At 46.1% G+C, this 16,156-nt stretch overlaps 2 protein-coding genes across 3 annotated transcripts in view; one reads left to right on the top strand and one right to left on the bottom strand.

The window, feature by feature from the left end:
• The window catches only part of LOC140418066 (uncharacterized), a 182,863-nt gene that overhangs the window by 113,660 nt on the left and 53,047 nt on the right, over positions 1-16,156 (top strand). Inside the window, 1 exon segment of the mRNA XM_072501493.1 lies at positions 1,772-2,602. Coding sequence (XP_072357594.1) covers positions 1,772-2,602 — 831 coding nt within the window.
• LOC140422513 (uncharacterized) overlaps positions 11,965-16,156 on the bottom strand; it is a 35,106-nt gene continuing 30,914 nt past the window's right edge. The window contains exons 3-6 of one of the 2 annotated variants that reach the window (XM_072507526.1): positions 14,552-14,772; positions 13,584-13,839; positions 13,029-13,179; positions 11,965-12,944 (exon numbers count right to left, since the gene is read on the bottom strand). In XM_072507526.1, coding sequence (XP_072363627.1) covers positions 12,187-12,944; positions 13,029-13,179; positions 13,584-13,832 — 1,158 coding nt within the window. In that variant the 5' untranslated portion in view covers positions 13,833-13,839; positions 14,552-14,772 and the 3' untranslated portion in view covers positions 11,965-12,186. The remainder of the gene's footprint in view (positions 12,945-13,028; positions 13,180-13,583; positions 13,840-14,551; positions 14,773-16,156) is intronic. The other variant, XM_072507525.1, reaches the window with a different exon arrangement.

Genomic DNA, 16,156 nt, shown 5'->3' with positions numbered 1-16,156 from the left:
AAGCAGCCCTTTAATTGTGAACATTAGGAAAGAGAAAGGTTCAGTCTGTGTGAAGCTCAATCTTCATTCACACAAAGCCCGAGCTCTGATTGGCCGGGGGTCGAGTCCTTCCGGTTCTACGTCTCTTCTCATTGGTCAGCAACCTTCCGGTGTATGTGGTGTCGTCTCGGGGAATCCACCAATAGGAATCAACCTCTTCCGTCCTGGCGTTCCCTGTTTCCAACCCCCAGACCCGTCGCGCAGACTCGATGGCTCCTCCCCCTACAGACAAGGTTTTCAGGCTGACGGCTCCGGCTCGAGCGAGAAGCCGCTCGGTGATCTCTCCCCACCACCCCCCCCCCCCCCCCACCCGGCCCGGAACTGCGCATGTCCAAGGATTAGGGAAAATGCGCATGTGCAGTGGAGAGCCCACCCTCTGACCTTCCTGCTGAGCTGTTGACCAATGGCAAGATTTGGAGGACCGGAAGGACTCTGGTCCTCCAGCAAATCCGAGCGCGGGCTTTGTGTGAAATCGGCGCGGTTAAACCTCCTCCTGTCTCCAACACCTGTGAGTAAAACACTTTATTTTCTCCCCTTTCCATTTCTTTTCTCATTCTCACCTTCAATTGGTCACTTGCAGCAACTGAAGGGAAAGGAAGTGAATCCAGGGAGGGTGCAGACTCTGGAAAGCTTGGCCCAGGTCTCTCTCTCTCTCTTAAAGACATTGACATCCTTTGCTCCCTCAGCTTGACACATTTATTTGTCTGGCTAAAAGGATGGTCTCTTTCCCAATGTTCACAATTAAAGGGCTGCTTTCCCCAGGCGATGGCTCACATTTAAGGGACAGTAAATTAATATCTGACAGAGAAATGTCCAGTGTTGGTATATGGTACGTAATAAATACATTATTTATGGTTCTGTAATAAAATGAATGTATTATTATTTCTAGTTTTGTAATATGGCCCTGTAGCTACGTTATATATTTCCAGCCACAGAGTCATTGATACAGAAAAAGAGTCCATTGGAGAATTTGAGTTGATGCTGACTCTCCGTCGAGCAATTCTGTCAGTTTTGAGTGGGTCCCTTTCTGTAACCCTGCAGCGGGCATCCAATTTCAGTTAGAAATCATTGATTATCTCTGCTTGAGTACCCTCATGGGCAGCAAGTTCATTACCCGTCATAACCCCATGTTATCTTAACCAACTGAAACAATCCTATCCATTAAGCACATTTTGAGTCCAGTAATATGGATATGTTTACGTTGGGCTGGCAGCCTGCATGAAGATTTTCAGGTCTCTGTGTCCAGGACAGGAAGCAGTGAGCATGGATCTGTCAATCCGCCTGAATCAGCACCTTCAGGAGAATTGGTAGGGTGAATATTAGATACAGCAGAGTGAGAATGGAGGGAGGGTGTGGGACGGAGATTTACAGCTTTTGGGGAACGAGAGTTCTAAATTTCTATCCTGTGCTGGTGGTGAATTTTGCAAATTGGTTTTACAGAATATCTGAAGGTGAGGATTTGAAGACGGTAATATCGATGTCACGTCAACATCTGATAGCGTCGATCAGTTTACCGGGACGAGACTATTATTGCCTTTAAATCTAGAAGAGGAAATGTTCCTCTCTTCCGTCTACTTTGGAAGTCTTTAAATATCAGTGTGACTGGAAAAGCACCGAGACGCACACACCCGAGTGTGTGTTACACAGCCTGAAAAAAACATTGCACCATTCACAGCGGGGAGAGATCGTACACGTGTTCTGTGTGTGGACAAGGTTTCAGCCTATTGTCTAACTTGGAGAAACACAAGGCCACCAGCACATGGAGAAACCATGGAAATGTGGGGACTGTGGGAAGGGATTCAGATGGCCGTCTCAGCTGGAGATTCATCGACGCATTCACACTGGGGAGAGGCCATTTATCTGCTCAGTGTGTGGGAAGGGATTCAGTGATTCATCCCAACTGCGGACACACGAGCTAGTTCATACCAGAGAGAGGCCGTTCTCATGCTCTCAGTGTGGGAAAGGATTCACTCAGTTGTCCAAGCTGCGGACACACCAGCGAGTTCACACTGGGGAGAGACCGTTCACCTGCACTGAGTGTGGGAAGGGATTTGCTCGGTTATCCAACCTGCTGAGCCATAATCTTACTCACACCAACGAGAGACCCTTTAAATGCTCTGACTGTGGGAAAGGCTTCAAAAGCTCTCGAGAACTGATGGACCACCAGCGCACTCACACTGAGGAGAGACCGTTCAGCTGCTCTCACTGCACAAAGAGGTTTATAACATCATCCAACCTGCGGAAACACCAACGAGTTCATACTGGAGAGAGACCATTCAGCTGCTCGCACTGCACAAAGAGGTTTAGAACGTCATCTGCACTGCACGTACACCAGCGGGTTCACACCGGGGAGAGGCCGTTCACCTGCAATGTGTGTGGGAAGGCATTCACTCGGTCATCCCACCTGTCGAGACATCAGCAACTTCACACTGGGGAGAAGCCATTCACCTGCACTGAGTGTGGGATGGGTTTCATTGATTCATCCATCCTGCTGCAACACCAGCAAGTTCACAAGGGATTCCAGGGGTTGGATTCTTCTGTTATTGCTGCTGTTAATCACATCCAGGACTGAACCATGTTTATTCTGACACTTGGTGAAGTGGGAGGGTCGGAGAGTTTCTTTCTGCTGGACTGGCCTGTCTCATGACTTTGCTTCCAGTGGGCTGATGCTCTTTGAGCCTGGGAGAGCCCATTTCCACTGAAATAATACACAAAAGCTGATGAAGGACATTTATTTTATCCTGGATAGTAAATGTTTTTTCTACCACTGCAGGTAGATCTAAAATAAATACAGAAAGAACTGGAAAAACACAGGTAGGTGGAGAGAGAAAAACAGAGTTAACGTTTCATGTCCAATGTAACTCTACTTCAGAACGAAAGAGAGGGAGAAATGTGATGGGTTTGATGCTGGTGAGAAAGGGGGAGGGTCAGGTAGAACAAAAGGGAAAGTCAGGGATTGCTTAGAGGGTGGGTGAGATTAAATGACAAAAATGTCCTGGAACTACAGGCAAAGGGAGAGGTAATGGTTGTGGTAAAGAAACAAAGCATTGGTCCAGAGTAAGTGTTAATGGCAGAATAAAGGACAGCTCTGTCTGGAAGCAAAAAACATGAAAACAAGATGCAGACTGGCACTCGGCAAAAAAAACGAATCAAAATGGAGGAGAGAGTTCAGGGTGTGAGGTTGTTGAACTCAATGTTGAGTCCAGAAGGCTGTAAAGTGCCTCATGGGAAGGTGAGGGGCTGTTGGTCCAGCTTGTGTTGGTCTTTTCCAGAACATTGCAGCAGGCCGAGGACAGAAATGTGAGCCTGAGATCAAGGTGGTGAATTCTAATGGCAGCAAGAGGAAGGTCAGGGTCATGCTTGTGGACTGAGCGGAGGTGTTCCACAAAGAGGGCAGGGAACAGGCTACAGATGAATTAATGAGAAACCATTTGGGTCCAGAACATTGTGAACATCTTTTACTCTGGTTGTCTTTGATCCTCAAGTCATTTTCTATTGTTTTTATAACCATGTTCTGTTTCATTGATAACATTTGATTTTTCTGGACTTTTCATGATTAGATTGATGCACTTTAGGGAAAGTGGGTGAGAGGGGTTGACAGGCTCTTTAACAGAAAGTGAGTCCCTCGAAAAGAATTGGCAAAGGAGCCAGAGGGGAGATGAGATTTTACTTTTTGACACAGCGAGTTGTTCTGATCTGTCTGAAAGCAGATTCTATAGTATCTTTCCAAAGAGTAAATACTCAAAAGAGAAGAATTTACAGGGCTGTGGGGAAAGGGTAGAGCGGTTGGATGAATCAGGGTCCTTTCAAAGAGATAACAGGACGATGGGCCGAATGGACTCCTGCAGTCTATTAATCTGAGCCTCTTGCTTTTGTGCAGGTGAAAAGGGAAAGATTTCATTGTAGCCTCTTCCCTGTATATGTATTTAAAGAGACGGGTTTCTCTTTAGCTCTGAGTGACCGATATAACAATTGGTTGGAGGCCCTTTCCCAGTCCTCCAGCACCTTCCTGTCTCTCTATTTCGTGCGACGCCCATGGCAGTTTCCTAACTGGGGCACAGGCCCCGTTATTCTCAGCTAAATTCAGCCTCAGCTCCGTCACCTGGCTGTCATTGACACGACCAATAGAGACAGAAAGGTGCCCGAGGCTCAAATGGGAAGTTGAAACTTGTGGCTCTCAACCAACACTTCAGCATTTGTCAGAATGGCCTAGCTGAATTAGGCCTTCTTTAAAACTAAATACTGGTTGTGATAACTATTGATTGAAGGCTTGAGACCAGGCTAACAAAGTACAATCATCACAGGATTGTCAAGGCAACTGGACTGTTCCGCATTTGTAACCAGCAGGAGAAAAAGTTAACAGAGGACTGTGGTGCATGGTGGCACAGTGGTTAGCCCTGCTGCCTACTGCGCCAAGGACCCGGGTTCGATCCCGGCCCTGGGTCACTCTGTGTGGAGTTTGCACATTTTTCCCCTGACTTTGTGGGTTTCACCCCTACAATCCAAAGATGTGCAGGGTAGGTGGATTGGCCAGACAAAATTGCCCCTTTATTGGAAAAAATTAATTGGGCACTCTAAATTTATTTTTAAATCGTGTTACAAAGAAATTATTACATTTAACTTTGTATTAGACTAAACTTTGTCACAAAATGTGATTAATTTGAAATAATACAAGTTTTTACATTTAAAAAAAATTAATTTACATGGGTGGGCATTTATTGCTCACCTCTGGTTGCCCTTCAGAAGATGCTGGTGAGCTGCCTTCTTGCACCACTGCAGTCCCTGAGGTGTACGTACACCCTCTGTGCTGTTATGGAGGGAGTTCTATGATTTTGCCCCAGCGACAGTGAAGGAACACCGATTATATTTCCAAGTCAGGATGGTGAGTGAGGCTCCATGTGGTGGGGTTCCCAGATATCTGCTGCTCTTGTCCTTTGAGATGGTAGTGGCCGTGGGTTTGGAAGGCGTTGTCTAAGGAACCTTGGTAAATTCCTGCAGTGCATCTTGTAGATGGTACATACGGCTGCCACTGTCCATCGGTGATGACGGCTTGAATTTTGTGGAAGGGGGAGCAATCAAACAGACCTGGATGGTGTTGAGCTTCTCGAGTGTTGTTGGAGCTGCACTCATCCAGGCAAGTGGAGAATATTCCATTACACTCCCGACTTGTGCCTTGTAGATGGTGGACAGACTTTGGGGTGTCAGGACGTGAGTTACTCACCGTGGATTCCTAGTCTTTGACCTGCCCTGGTAGCCACAGTATTAATGTGGCTAGTCCAGTTCCGTTTCTGATCAATGGTAACCCCCAGGATGTTGATTATGGGGGATTCAGCGAGAGTAATGCCATTGCATGTCAAGGAGCGGTGGTTAGATCCTCTCTTGTAGGAGATAGTTATTGTTTGACACTCGTGTGGCTTGAACATAACTTGCCACTTGTCAGCCCAAACCTGGATATTGCCCAGGTCTTGCATTTGGACATGGACTGCTTCATTATCTCCGAATGGTGCTGAACATCGTGCTGTCATCTATGAACATCCCCACTTCTGACCTTATGATGGAAGGGAGGTCATTGATGAAGCAGCTGAAGATGGTTGGGCTTAAGACACTATCCTGAGGAACTCCTGCACTGATGTCCTGGAGCTGAGATGTATGTTCTCCAGCCACCGCAACCATCTTCCTTTGTGCCAGGTATGACTCCAACCCGGATTCTCCTTGACTCCAGTTTAGCTAGGTCTCCTTGATGTCATACTCTTGTCAAATGCTGCCTTTGTTATTATTCAACACAATGTATTGACTAAAGATATATGGAGAGTGGTGTAGAATGTCACATAAACTGTGACTAATGCCATACACTTATATTGTGCATTCACTCTGTATAACCTTTATAAATTGTGATTATGGCTACACACTTGTATTACGAACTCACTTTGTATAACCTCAAATATAATTTGTATTGTAATCTTTCTGTAGGAAGTATTATGAAACATTCTGTAAATTAGGAGCCGTGACTATATTATCCTTTGTACTAAAAGCGAAATGATCTAGTGTAGCTCTTAAGACCCCCAGTTTAAATTACCTGGGGCCTCATGGCTGAGTAGTTGAAAAGGTAGACTGAGGTTGTGTTTCTTCAGGAATCAAAGTCGCCGGCATCAGCTGTTATGGAGGGAAGCAATTGGCAGCCATAAATTCCTTCCCAGTAGGATGAAGCAGTCTCAGTCTGGAGGCGTGACCTGTTATCAATTCTAAAGGAGACACCTCGAACATTTGGGATAATAGCGTCACCATGGAAACCTTTTAGGGTCTTGAATAAACATCACTTGTTTGGAAAAGGCCAGGATACAGAATAGTGGGAGGAGTAAAGAAGGTTTAAAATGTATATAACCTCTGCTCTCGTGCCTGTAAGGGAGATGCGTTTGACTGACTCCTTGCGTGAAGGATAGGCAAGCTTTTCCTCCCGGCCGTTTTAAGATCTTCAATAAAGCCAATCTGCCACGCTTGATCCTTGTCTAGTTTTTCAAGTCTAACAAATAATTCAGGGAGGTACTAAAATCACAATATTCCGCCAATCTCCGAAAACCGGCCATAAAACCGCAACGGGTTGACCTGGGGCCCTCTCCATTGAATTGAACTTGTACCGCTGAAGAATGATAGAGGGTTTTGGATGATAATGACCTCTAACGAGTTCCATGAAGTCATTAAGTGATTTGGAATCAGGGCCCTCAGGGCTGTATTGCATTGTTGGTCTGGGTGCCACAGGCTGCGAGCAATATAATATTTTTCCTTTCGTCCACTGCTATGCCATTTGCTCTGAAAAAGTAAAACACGCTCTACATTTTGCACCCAATCTTCATCCTCCACATTGAAAGGCTGAAGCTTACCAAAACGTGGAATGATGGTGCTCCGTGTGTCGGGCACTGAGAATAACTAGAAATAATAATAAGAATCTTTATTGTCACAAGCAGGCTTACATTAACACTGCAATGGAGTTACTGTGAAAAGCCCCTTGTCGCCACATTCCGGCGCCTGTTCGGGTCACAGAGGGAAAATTCAGAAAGTTCAAATTACCTAACAGCACGTCTTTCGGGACTTGTGGGAGGAAACCGGAGCACCCGGAGGAAACCCACGCAGAGACGGGGAGAACCTGCAGACTCCGCACAGACAGTGACCCAAGCCGGGAATCGAACCTGGGACCCTGGTGCTGTGAAGCAACAGTGCTAAGCACATCACTACCATGCTGCCTCAATTTACTTAATGACATAGAACATACCGTGCAGAAGGAGACCATTCGGCCCATCGAGTCTGCACCGACCTACTTAAGCCCTCACTTCCACCCTATCCCTGTAAGCAACTCAATAACCCCCCCTAACCTTGTTGGTCGCTAAGGGCAATTTATCATGGCCAGTCCACCTAACCTGCACGTCTTTGGACTGTGGGAGGAAACCGGAGCACCCGGAGGAAACCCACGCACACACTGGGAGGATGTGCAGACTCCGCACAGTCAGTGACCCAGCGGGGAATTGAACCTGGGACCCTGGTGCTGTGAAGCAACTGTGCTACCAACTGGGCCTGGAAAAGCTTTGGTGCTCATCCCGCAATCGGATCCCGTACCTCGTCGCCAATGTAATAACAGGAATTCCAGCCGACCATCAGCAGATAACAGCAACAGACAGTGTATTTGACGCAAAAACTATTTACAGAGGCCGTAGCTTCCTTTTGGATCTTAACCTAAATTGCTGGTCCGCCGCACATACGCGGCACGATGACCCGGAATTGCGGATACACAATACACGCTAGAATCGCACGGCATTCAAACTCCCGGCCCGATCTTTTTGACAGATTGAGTGAAGCGCTGAACCGGCTAAATGCAAATTAAAGGGACAGCGCTAACTTGATCGACTTGCCCTGATGTTAGGTACGTTTTTTACCTTTTTATTTGCACTTTTATTTCTTGGTCCAGGATCATCGAGCAGTGGCAGGAGACATCGGAAGCCATTTGAACATTAGAATTCTTACAATGCAGAAGGCCATTCAGCCCATCGAGTCTATTCTGATCCTCAAAGAGCACCTCACCTATGCCCAACTCCCTGCCCTAACCTACACACCTTTAAAATCATAGGATTTACAGTGCAGAAGGAGGCCATTTGGCCCATCGAGTCTGCACCAGCTCTTGGAAAGAGCACCCTATCCAAGCCCACACCTCCACCCTATCCCCATAACCCAGTAACCCCACCCAACACTAAGGACAATTTAGTATGGCCAATCCACCTAACCTGCACATCTTTGGACTGTGGGAGGAAACCGGAGCACCCGGAGGAAACCCACGCACACACGGGGAGAACGTGCAGACTCCACACAGAGAGTGACCCAGCCAGGAATCGAACCTGGGACCCTGGAGCTGTGAAGCAATTGTGCTAACCACTATGCTACCGTGCTAAGGGACACTAAGGGACAATTTAGCATAGCCAATCCTCCTAACCAGCAGATCTTTAGACTGTGGGAGGGAACCCAGCCAGACATGGGGAGAAAGTGCAAATTCCATAATGTTTTCTATTATTGGTGTTTAGCGTTTATAAATATGTTAAAAATGCAACTAAAGTGAAGGGAAGAATTTTTTTAAACTTTGGTTTGCAATGAGGCTGTTAATTCCATGAAAAGAATACTGTGTAAAGTAAATTTGGAGTCACAGAAAGTGAAAAAGATTTTTTTTAACTTCCGTTGGTTGTGACCCGTACTCCTGGCACTGAAAAACCGTTCAGTTCCAGTTCTCTCACCTTTGTTCATCCATTGCGGAGATGCTTTGTCAAGCTCCAGTCTCACCTACTCTTGTTGCTAGCTGCCCTGGTTTGTCAAGAGGATGTTAATTCCAGTAAAGGATCTATAATGGACAGAATGGTTTTGCAGTGTATGTAATCTTCGGCGATCACTCGCTAACGAGTATGCTTGGTCCACCTAAGATACTGCAGGTTAGTGGCCACGGGTTCTGTGGGTCCTTGTGTGGCTGCTGAGCCCGATCCCAGAGCTGCATCTTCAATCACTCCCTTGGTAGGAGTTTGAAAAAGGTGGGATCGGTCCTTGGATGCTCGGGCGCGGGTATTACTTTCTCAGGCTCCTTTTCCAGGCCTCCTCTTGTCTTCAGCAGTCCTCAAAAAAATTATGTCCCTTAAAACAGTAGGTTCCTCCAAGTAGGTCTCCTCTGAGCAAAGGTCTCCCAGGCATTGACATCTATGTTCCATTTATCATCATAGAATTGACAGTGCAGAAGGAGGCCATTCAGCCCATCGAGTCTGCGCCAGCTCTTGGAAAGAGCACCCTACCCAAGGTCAGCACCTCCACCCTATCCCCATAACCTAGTAACCCCACCCAACACTAAGGGCAATTTTGGACACTGAGGGCAATTTATCATAGCCAATCCACCTAACCTGCACATCTTTGGGCTGTGGGAGGAAACCCACGCAGACAGGGGGAGGATGTGCAGTCTCCGCACAGACAGTGACCCAAGCCGGAATCGAACCTGGGACCCTGGAGCTGCGAAGCAATTGTGCTATCCACAATGCTACCATGCTGCCCTTTTAAGGTATTTCTTGAGGTAAGCCTTCAAGGTGTCTTTCAAGAGCTTCCTTAGGGCACTTTTGGTTCGGGATCTTTCCTTGAGGTGGGTGAAGATTTCTTTGGCAGTCAGGACTCATTCTGAGCTTATGTGTGGCCCAGCGGAGTTAGTTTCAGATGATCATCTCCTTGATACTGGTGCTACTGACTCCTTCAAGGACACTAATGTTTGCTGATTCACAGCTAAAGTACAGTTGAACTTTGCAAAGTATTTTAAGCTGTGTTGTTTCAAAGTCCCCTGATGTAATGTTCATCCTTAGAAGCCTCAGTGATTACTTCAAATTCTTTAACAAAGTTTAATGACTTAGTTGATGTATGTAGAGATGTGAACTATCTCTCTGACAGGTATTGCATAATCCAGTGCAGATTCAAAATCTGTATTCATGTTTCACCTCCGCTGGGTCACCACACTAGTAACTTGGCTTCTTAAAATCCTTGGAAGTTTCTTTGAGGCTTCGACCTAGGCGCAGGGATCTTGACGGAAGAGTCAGGCATCATCTCTGCTTGCCGAGGAAGTGAATCGACTACCCACCCCTAAGAGGGGCTGCACGATGATGCTATGGTTAGCACTGCTGCTTCACGGCACCGAGGACCTGGGTTCGATCCCAGCCCCGGGTCACTGTCCGTGTGAAGTTTGCACATTCTCCCTGAGTCTGGGTGGGTCTCACAACCCAAAACGATGTGCAGGGTAGGTGAACTGTCCTCACTAAATTGCCCCTTTATGGAAAAAAAAAAGAATTGGGGACACTAAATTTCTTATTTTGTTAAATACCCACCCCTAAGAGTATACAGGCAAAGGACATCACGCAATGATGTCAGAGGAGATGTGTCACAGGACACTGCTTCAGCAGCTGCTGCTTTCGGACTTTGAGCTTGTAAAATTAACAATTGATATGTCTGAACTCTCTCTCCCTCATCTCCCCCCCCCCCACCCCCATATTTAACAAGTGTTTTAAAGGTAGGTAGAAGTTTTTTTAACAGTTTTTTTTGCTCTTTATTTATACAGGCATTGCTGTGTTATTGCTTCTTTCAAAGTATTTTTTTTTTTTAATTGATGAACAAAGGTAATTATTTTAAAAATAAATTTAGAGTATCCAATTCTTTTTTTCCAATTAAGAAGCAATTTAGCGTGGCCAATTCGCCTAGCCTGCACATCTTTGGGTTGTGGGGGTGAGACCCACGCAGACACGGGGAGAATGTGCAAACTCCACACGGACAGTGAGCTGGGACCGGGATCAAACCTGGGTCCTCAGTGCCGTAGGCAGTAGTGCTAACAAACTGCTGCCCCACAATTATTTATAAGTGAACATTGATTTTGGTATTTATTTTAAATCTGTGAACTATTTAAATCTGCACTATATAACTTTACATGTGGCATGCTTAAAAGTGTTGGTATGTTTTCATTTAGATTATGGTCAGAAGTTTGTAAAAGCACCCCAGGGCCTTTTGCTGTCACTGTCCTTGTAACATCTGAGATTTCTTTGATTTGTGATTATGGGACCATAGGACCACTGCAGTGCAGAAGAAAGCCATTCGGCCCATCAACTCTGCACCAAAGCTCCAAAAGAGCACCCTACCCAGGCCCAAGCCCCCGCCCTATGTCCATAACCCCACCTAACCATTGGACACGAAGGGGAAATTTGGCGAGGCCAATCCATCTAACCTCCACAACTTTGGACTGTGGGAGGGCACAGGGCAGAGACGTGGGCCTGGGTCGGGTGCTCTTTTCAGAGTGTTGGTGCAAACTCAATGGGCCGAATGGCTTTCTTCTGCACTGCAGTGATTCTATAATCACAAATCAAAAAAATATCAGATGTCACATCAGATGTGACAGTGATAGCAAAAAGCCCCTGCTCAAAATCTGGTGACGACAATCTAAATGAAAACATACAAACACTCTTAAGCATGCCACATGTAAAGTTAAATAATAATATAGTACAGATTTAAAGAGTTTCACAGATTTAAAACAAAAAACAAAATCTATGTTAACTTATAAATAATCACAAAAAAATTACTTCAAAAGAACCGATAGCAACAACAATGCCTGTATAAAAGAGCAAAAAAAAAAGTTTTTAAAACTTCTACATACCTTTAAAACGCTTGTTAAATATGTTGCCTGTTGTTTTCAATATAAACCTGCTGTTACATGCCTGCCCTCAATTGGCCTTCCCAAGCTGGCACTGCCATAAGGGGACAGGGCTGAACTTCTGTGCCGTGCTGGAGCCTGCGCACACCCGCTGGAGGCCCCAGGCTGCCACTACGGCCGGAAGATTCATCGCATTTCATGCGGTCAGGTTCGTCACGCTTCATGAGGGCAGGTAAGTGCACACATCTTTATTTCACAATCGGTGGCCCGTGGCTTCCTGCCGCTAGTCGGAAGTTAGGGGCCATTAATGATAAAACACAAATAAAAACAAAAATCAGATAATACAAAACACACACATCAAGACAGGGGCCAACTGCACAGAACAATGAACAAAATGAGCATGCCTAAGATGAGGAGGGTGTTGAGATAGATTAAGTGTTGGAGGAAAAGGGACCCTAATTTCTCGCACGTCGCCCTCGGGCCCTTCCCCGTCCACGTGACTTAACCTCCTGAATCCCTGACCTCGACGGCACTGTATCTTTCCCAGCAGCAACTGACTCTGAGCGGGGTGGCTCCAGGCTCGAGGGTGTCACCACTTTGTTAAGAATTTGCAGCAGGTACTCATTTTGCTGCCTCAGCAGCTCATTTTTCTGCAACGAAACATCTTTTTGCTGCAATGAAATGTGGTTTTGCTGCCTCAGCAGCTCATTCTGCTGTCTCACCAGCTCATGCACTTGCTGAGAAATCTGCATGTGCTCAGCATTGACTTCAGCGACTCTTTGGAGCTGCTGGGAGACTTTATTTAAGGATTCCTCTTGGGTCCTAGCACTGGCTTCAAAACCTCCAGCCACGGCCGTTACAACGTCACATATTTGCTGAATGCGCAAATCATCAGTGACGTCTGTACGATTTTCAAATGAATGTTCAGGAGGTGCCACTGATGTCGATGGCTCCTCACCTCCTGATGGCTCCGAGTTCTCGTCCTCCAATACAGCAGTCAAGTCATCGGAGGCCTCGCCCTTCTCCAGCCCACTATCTCCCTGAACATCACTGTCAGTGTCTGAAATCTCGGCCTGCTGCAAGGCTTCGCCCTCCTCTGCTGCAGCCTCAGCACTGCACTGCTGCGATGTACTCACTTCCATCAAATCTCTTTCAGGTATCTCTGCTGCTGCCCGAGTCTCACCTACATTCTGCTCTGCTGTCACCATGTCAGCTGCAAAAGTGAAAGAAAACACAATTACTTTTGCATCAGATTGACTGTCATCTTGATGTTTTGACAATTAACTTTTCTTCTGACCTTGACTCATCCCTAAATCTCCATCACTCGTTTCTAAGGGCTTTATGAGACCCAACAATAGCCAGGCGTGGTCCTCCTGTGGAGTGAGATCCTTCAGGTATGGAAATCCATCCCCAGTTGAATGCTCCCGGGCATTATGTGCGTGTTTTGCCTGCAAAAAAGAAGCGGAAATTTATTTACAGGAGGTTACCATATCCTGAAGCTCAATCACAGCTGAGAGTTTGTGCCCGGGGGGGGGGGGGGGGGGGGGGGGCCTACTTCCATTCTAACACTTAGAATCAGGTCAGAACCATCTCCAAGGTAACAGCATTTTCTATTTATTTTATATTTGTTAAGATTATGAAGGAGGCAGTCTTATTAACATTGCATGTCCCCTAATTAGTTTAAGCATTGTTAGTAAATGTTATGGCCGGTATCTTAACCCCTCTGCAGGTGATGAAGGAGACGTCTTCTCATTGACATCACAGCAAACTTGTGACTGCTTTTCTTCTTTTTAAACTTTTACACACAGAGTTAAGTTTTAACTATATTTTAAAAATTAAGATATAAACATACTCTGGCTGAACGCATTAAATCACATAGTTTCTTCCTGCACTGCTCAGGTGTCCTCGGTATTTCACTGCTCGCTGACAGTTTCTCTGCTACTTGCTTCCAAGCCACTGATTGAATTTTCCTCGGTGCCTTCGTTTTTCCACGGCCCAAAATCTGAATTTTCCTTTTCTCCACCTCATGCAGTAAAGTATTCAGGTCACCATGTGTGAAGTTCTGAGTTCTTTTCTTCGCAGCTAAATTTTCAGATGCCATCTTCTAACTAAAAGCATGAGAACAATATTAAACGTGCCACGCATAAAGTTATGGAGTAGTTTCACAAATGACAAAAAAAGATTTTTAAAAAGCTTCAATATACATTCATGGGGCAACACGGTGGTGCAGTGGCTAGCACTGCTGCCCCATGGCCTTAGTGTTGGGTGGGGTTACTGGGTTATGGGGATAGGGTGGAGGTGTTGACCTTGGGTGGGGTGTTCTTTCCAAGAGCCAGTGCAGACTCGATGGGCCGAATGGCCTCCTTCTGCACTGTAAATTCTATGATCTATGGTGCATAGTTCTCGAGTTCGATCCCAGCCCCAGGTCACTGTGTGGAGTTTGCACATTCTCCCCGTGACTGTGTGGAGTTTGCACATTCTCCCCGTGTCTGTGTGGGTCTCACCCCCACAACCCAAAGGTGTGCAGGGTAGGTGGATTTGCCATACTAAATTGTCCCCTAATTGGGAAAAAAAAGAATTGGGTACTTTAAATTAGGAAAAATAAAAAAAAGTTGATCAATGTGTTCCTATCTATGAGGTCGTCTGTGTACGCAACCTTCAGTGAACCAGAATTGAAGATCAGCAACTTGCTTCTCACTGAGGAGATACATGAACAGTCTGCATATTCGAAAATATTGAGATAAAAAACAGTCCTAGTGTAGCAATGTGCAATAAAGTAGTTTATATATAATTAAACAAATAAGTTTTAAAAAAACATACATTGGTAACAGCAGGGAATCCTGTGGCTGTCTCTGTCTTTGCTCTGAAACTGCTATTCACAGCCTGTCCTCAGCCTGGCCCCACCATCAGGGCTGCACTCTTTCCATGCCATGCTGAAGCCTGCGCAGACTTCCCACCCTCTGGGAATTCCATCATAATTTTTCGGCGGAGGTAAGTCGCGACAAAATATTCCACGTTTTGAGGACCACGAATTTCCACCGCTAGTAACAACACGAGACATATTTCTGCCTGATAATAATCTTTATTATTGTCACAAGTAGGCTTACATTAACACTGCAATGAAGTTACTGTGAAAATCCCCGAGTTGCCACATTCTGGCGCCTGTTCGGGTACACAAAGGGAGAATTCAGAATGTCCAATTCACCTAACAAGCACGTCTTTCGGGATTTGTGGGAGAAAACCGAAACACTCGGAGGAAACCCACGGAGACATGGGGAGAATGTGCAGATTCCGCACAGACAGTGACTCAAGCCAGGAATCAAACCCGGATCTCTGGCGCTGTGAAGCAACAGTGCTAACCACATCACTACCATGCTGCCTCAATTTACTTAATGACATAGAACATACCGTGCAGAAGGAGACCATTTGGCCCATCGAGTCTGCTCCGACCTACTTAAGCCCTCACTTCCACCCTATCCCTGTAAGCAACTCAATAACCCCCCCTAACCTTGTTGGTCACTAAGGGCAATTTGTCATGGCCAATCCACCTAACCTGCACGTCTTTGGACTGTGGGAGGAAACCGGAGCACCCGGAGGAAACCCACGCACACACGGGGAGAACGTGCAGACTCCGCACAGACAGTGACCCAGCGGGGAATTGAACCTGGGACCCTGGTGCTGTGAAGCCACAGTGCTATCCACTTGTGCTACCGGCATGACTTACCTTTGATTATCACTCCATTCACACGGTCTGTTCCTGTTTACCTGTAAAGACTCACATTCCAGTCTGTAATTATCTTGCAATTGAGCCTCTCCTTTTTATGCTGTGATGTTAATCTGCCTCCATTCACCTGATGGAGCCATGCACCGAAAGCTTGTGATTTCAAATACACCTTTTACATAAGAACATAAGAACTAGGAGCAGGAGTAGGCCATCAAGCCCCTTGAGCCTGCTCCGCCATTCAATGAGATCATGGCTGATCTTTTGTGGACTCAGCTCCACTTTCCGGCCCGAACACCATAACCCTTAATCCCTTTATTCTTCAAAAAACTATCTATCTTTATCTTAAAAACATTTAATGAAGGAGCCTCTACTGCTTCACTGGGCAAGGAATTCCATAGATTCACAACCCTTTGGGTGAAGAAGTTCCTCCTAAACTCAGTCCTAAATCTACTTCCCCTTATTTTGAGGCTATGCCCCCTAGTTCTGCTTTCACCCGCCAGTGGAAACAACTTGCCCGCATCTATCCTATCTATTCCCTTCATAATCTTATCTGTTTCTAAAAGATCCCCCCTCATCCTTCTAAATTCCAACGAGTACAGTCCCAGTCTACTCAACCTCTCCTCGTAATCCAACCCCTTCAGCTCTGGGATTAACCTAGTGAATCTCCTCAGCACACCCTCCAGTGCCAGTACGTCCTTTCT

Source organism: Scyliorhinus torazame, chromosome 5 (assembly GCF_047496885.1).
Source record: "Scyliorhinus torazame isolate Kashiwa2021f chromosome 5, sScyTor2.1, whole genome shotgun sequence".
NCBI classification, from domain to species: Eukaryota; Metazoa; Chordata; class Chondrichthyes; order Carcharhiniformes; family Scyliorhinidae; genus Scyliorhinus; species Scyliorhinus torazame.
Note: the sequence above shows the minus strand (reverse complement) of the source record. Positions and strands in the feature narration are given on the sequence as shown.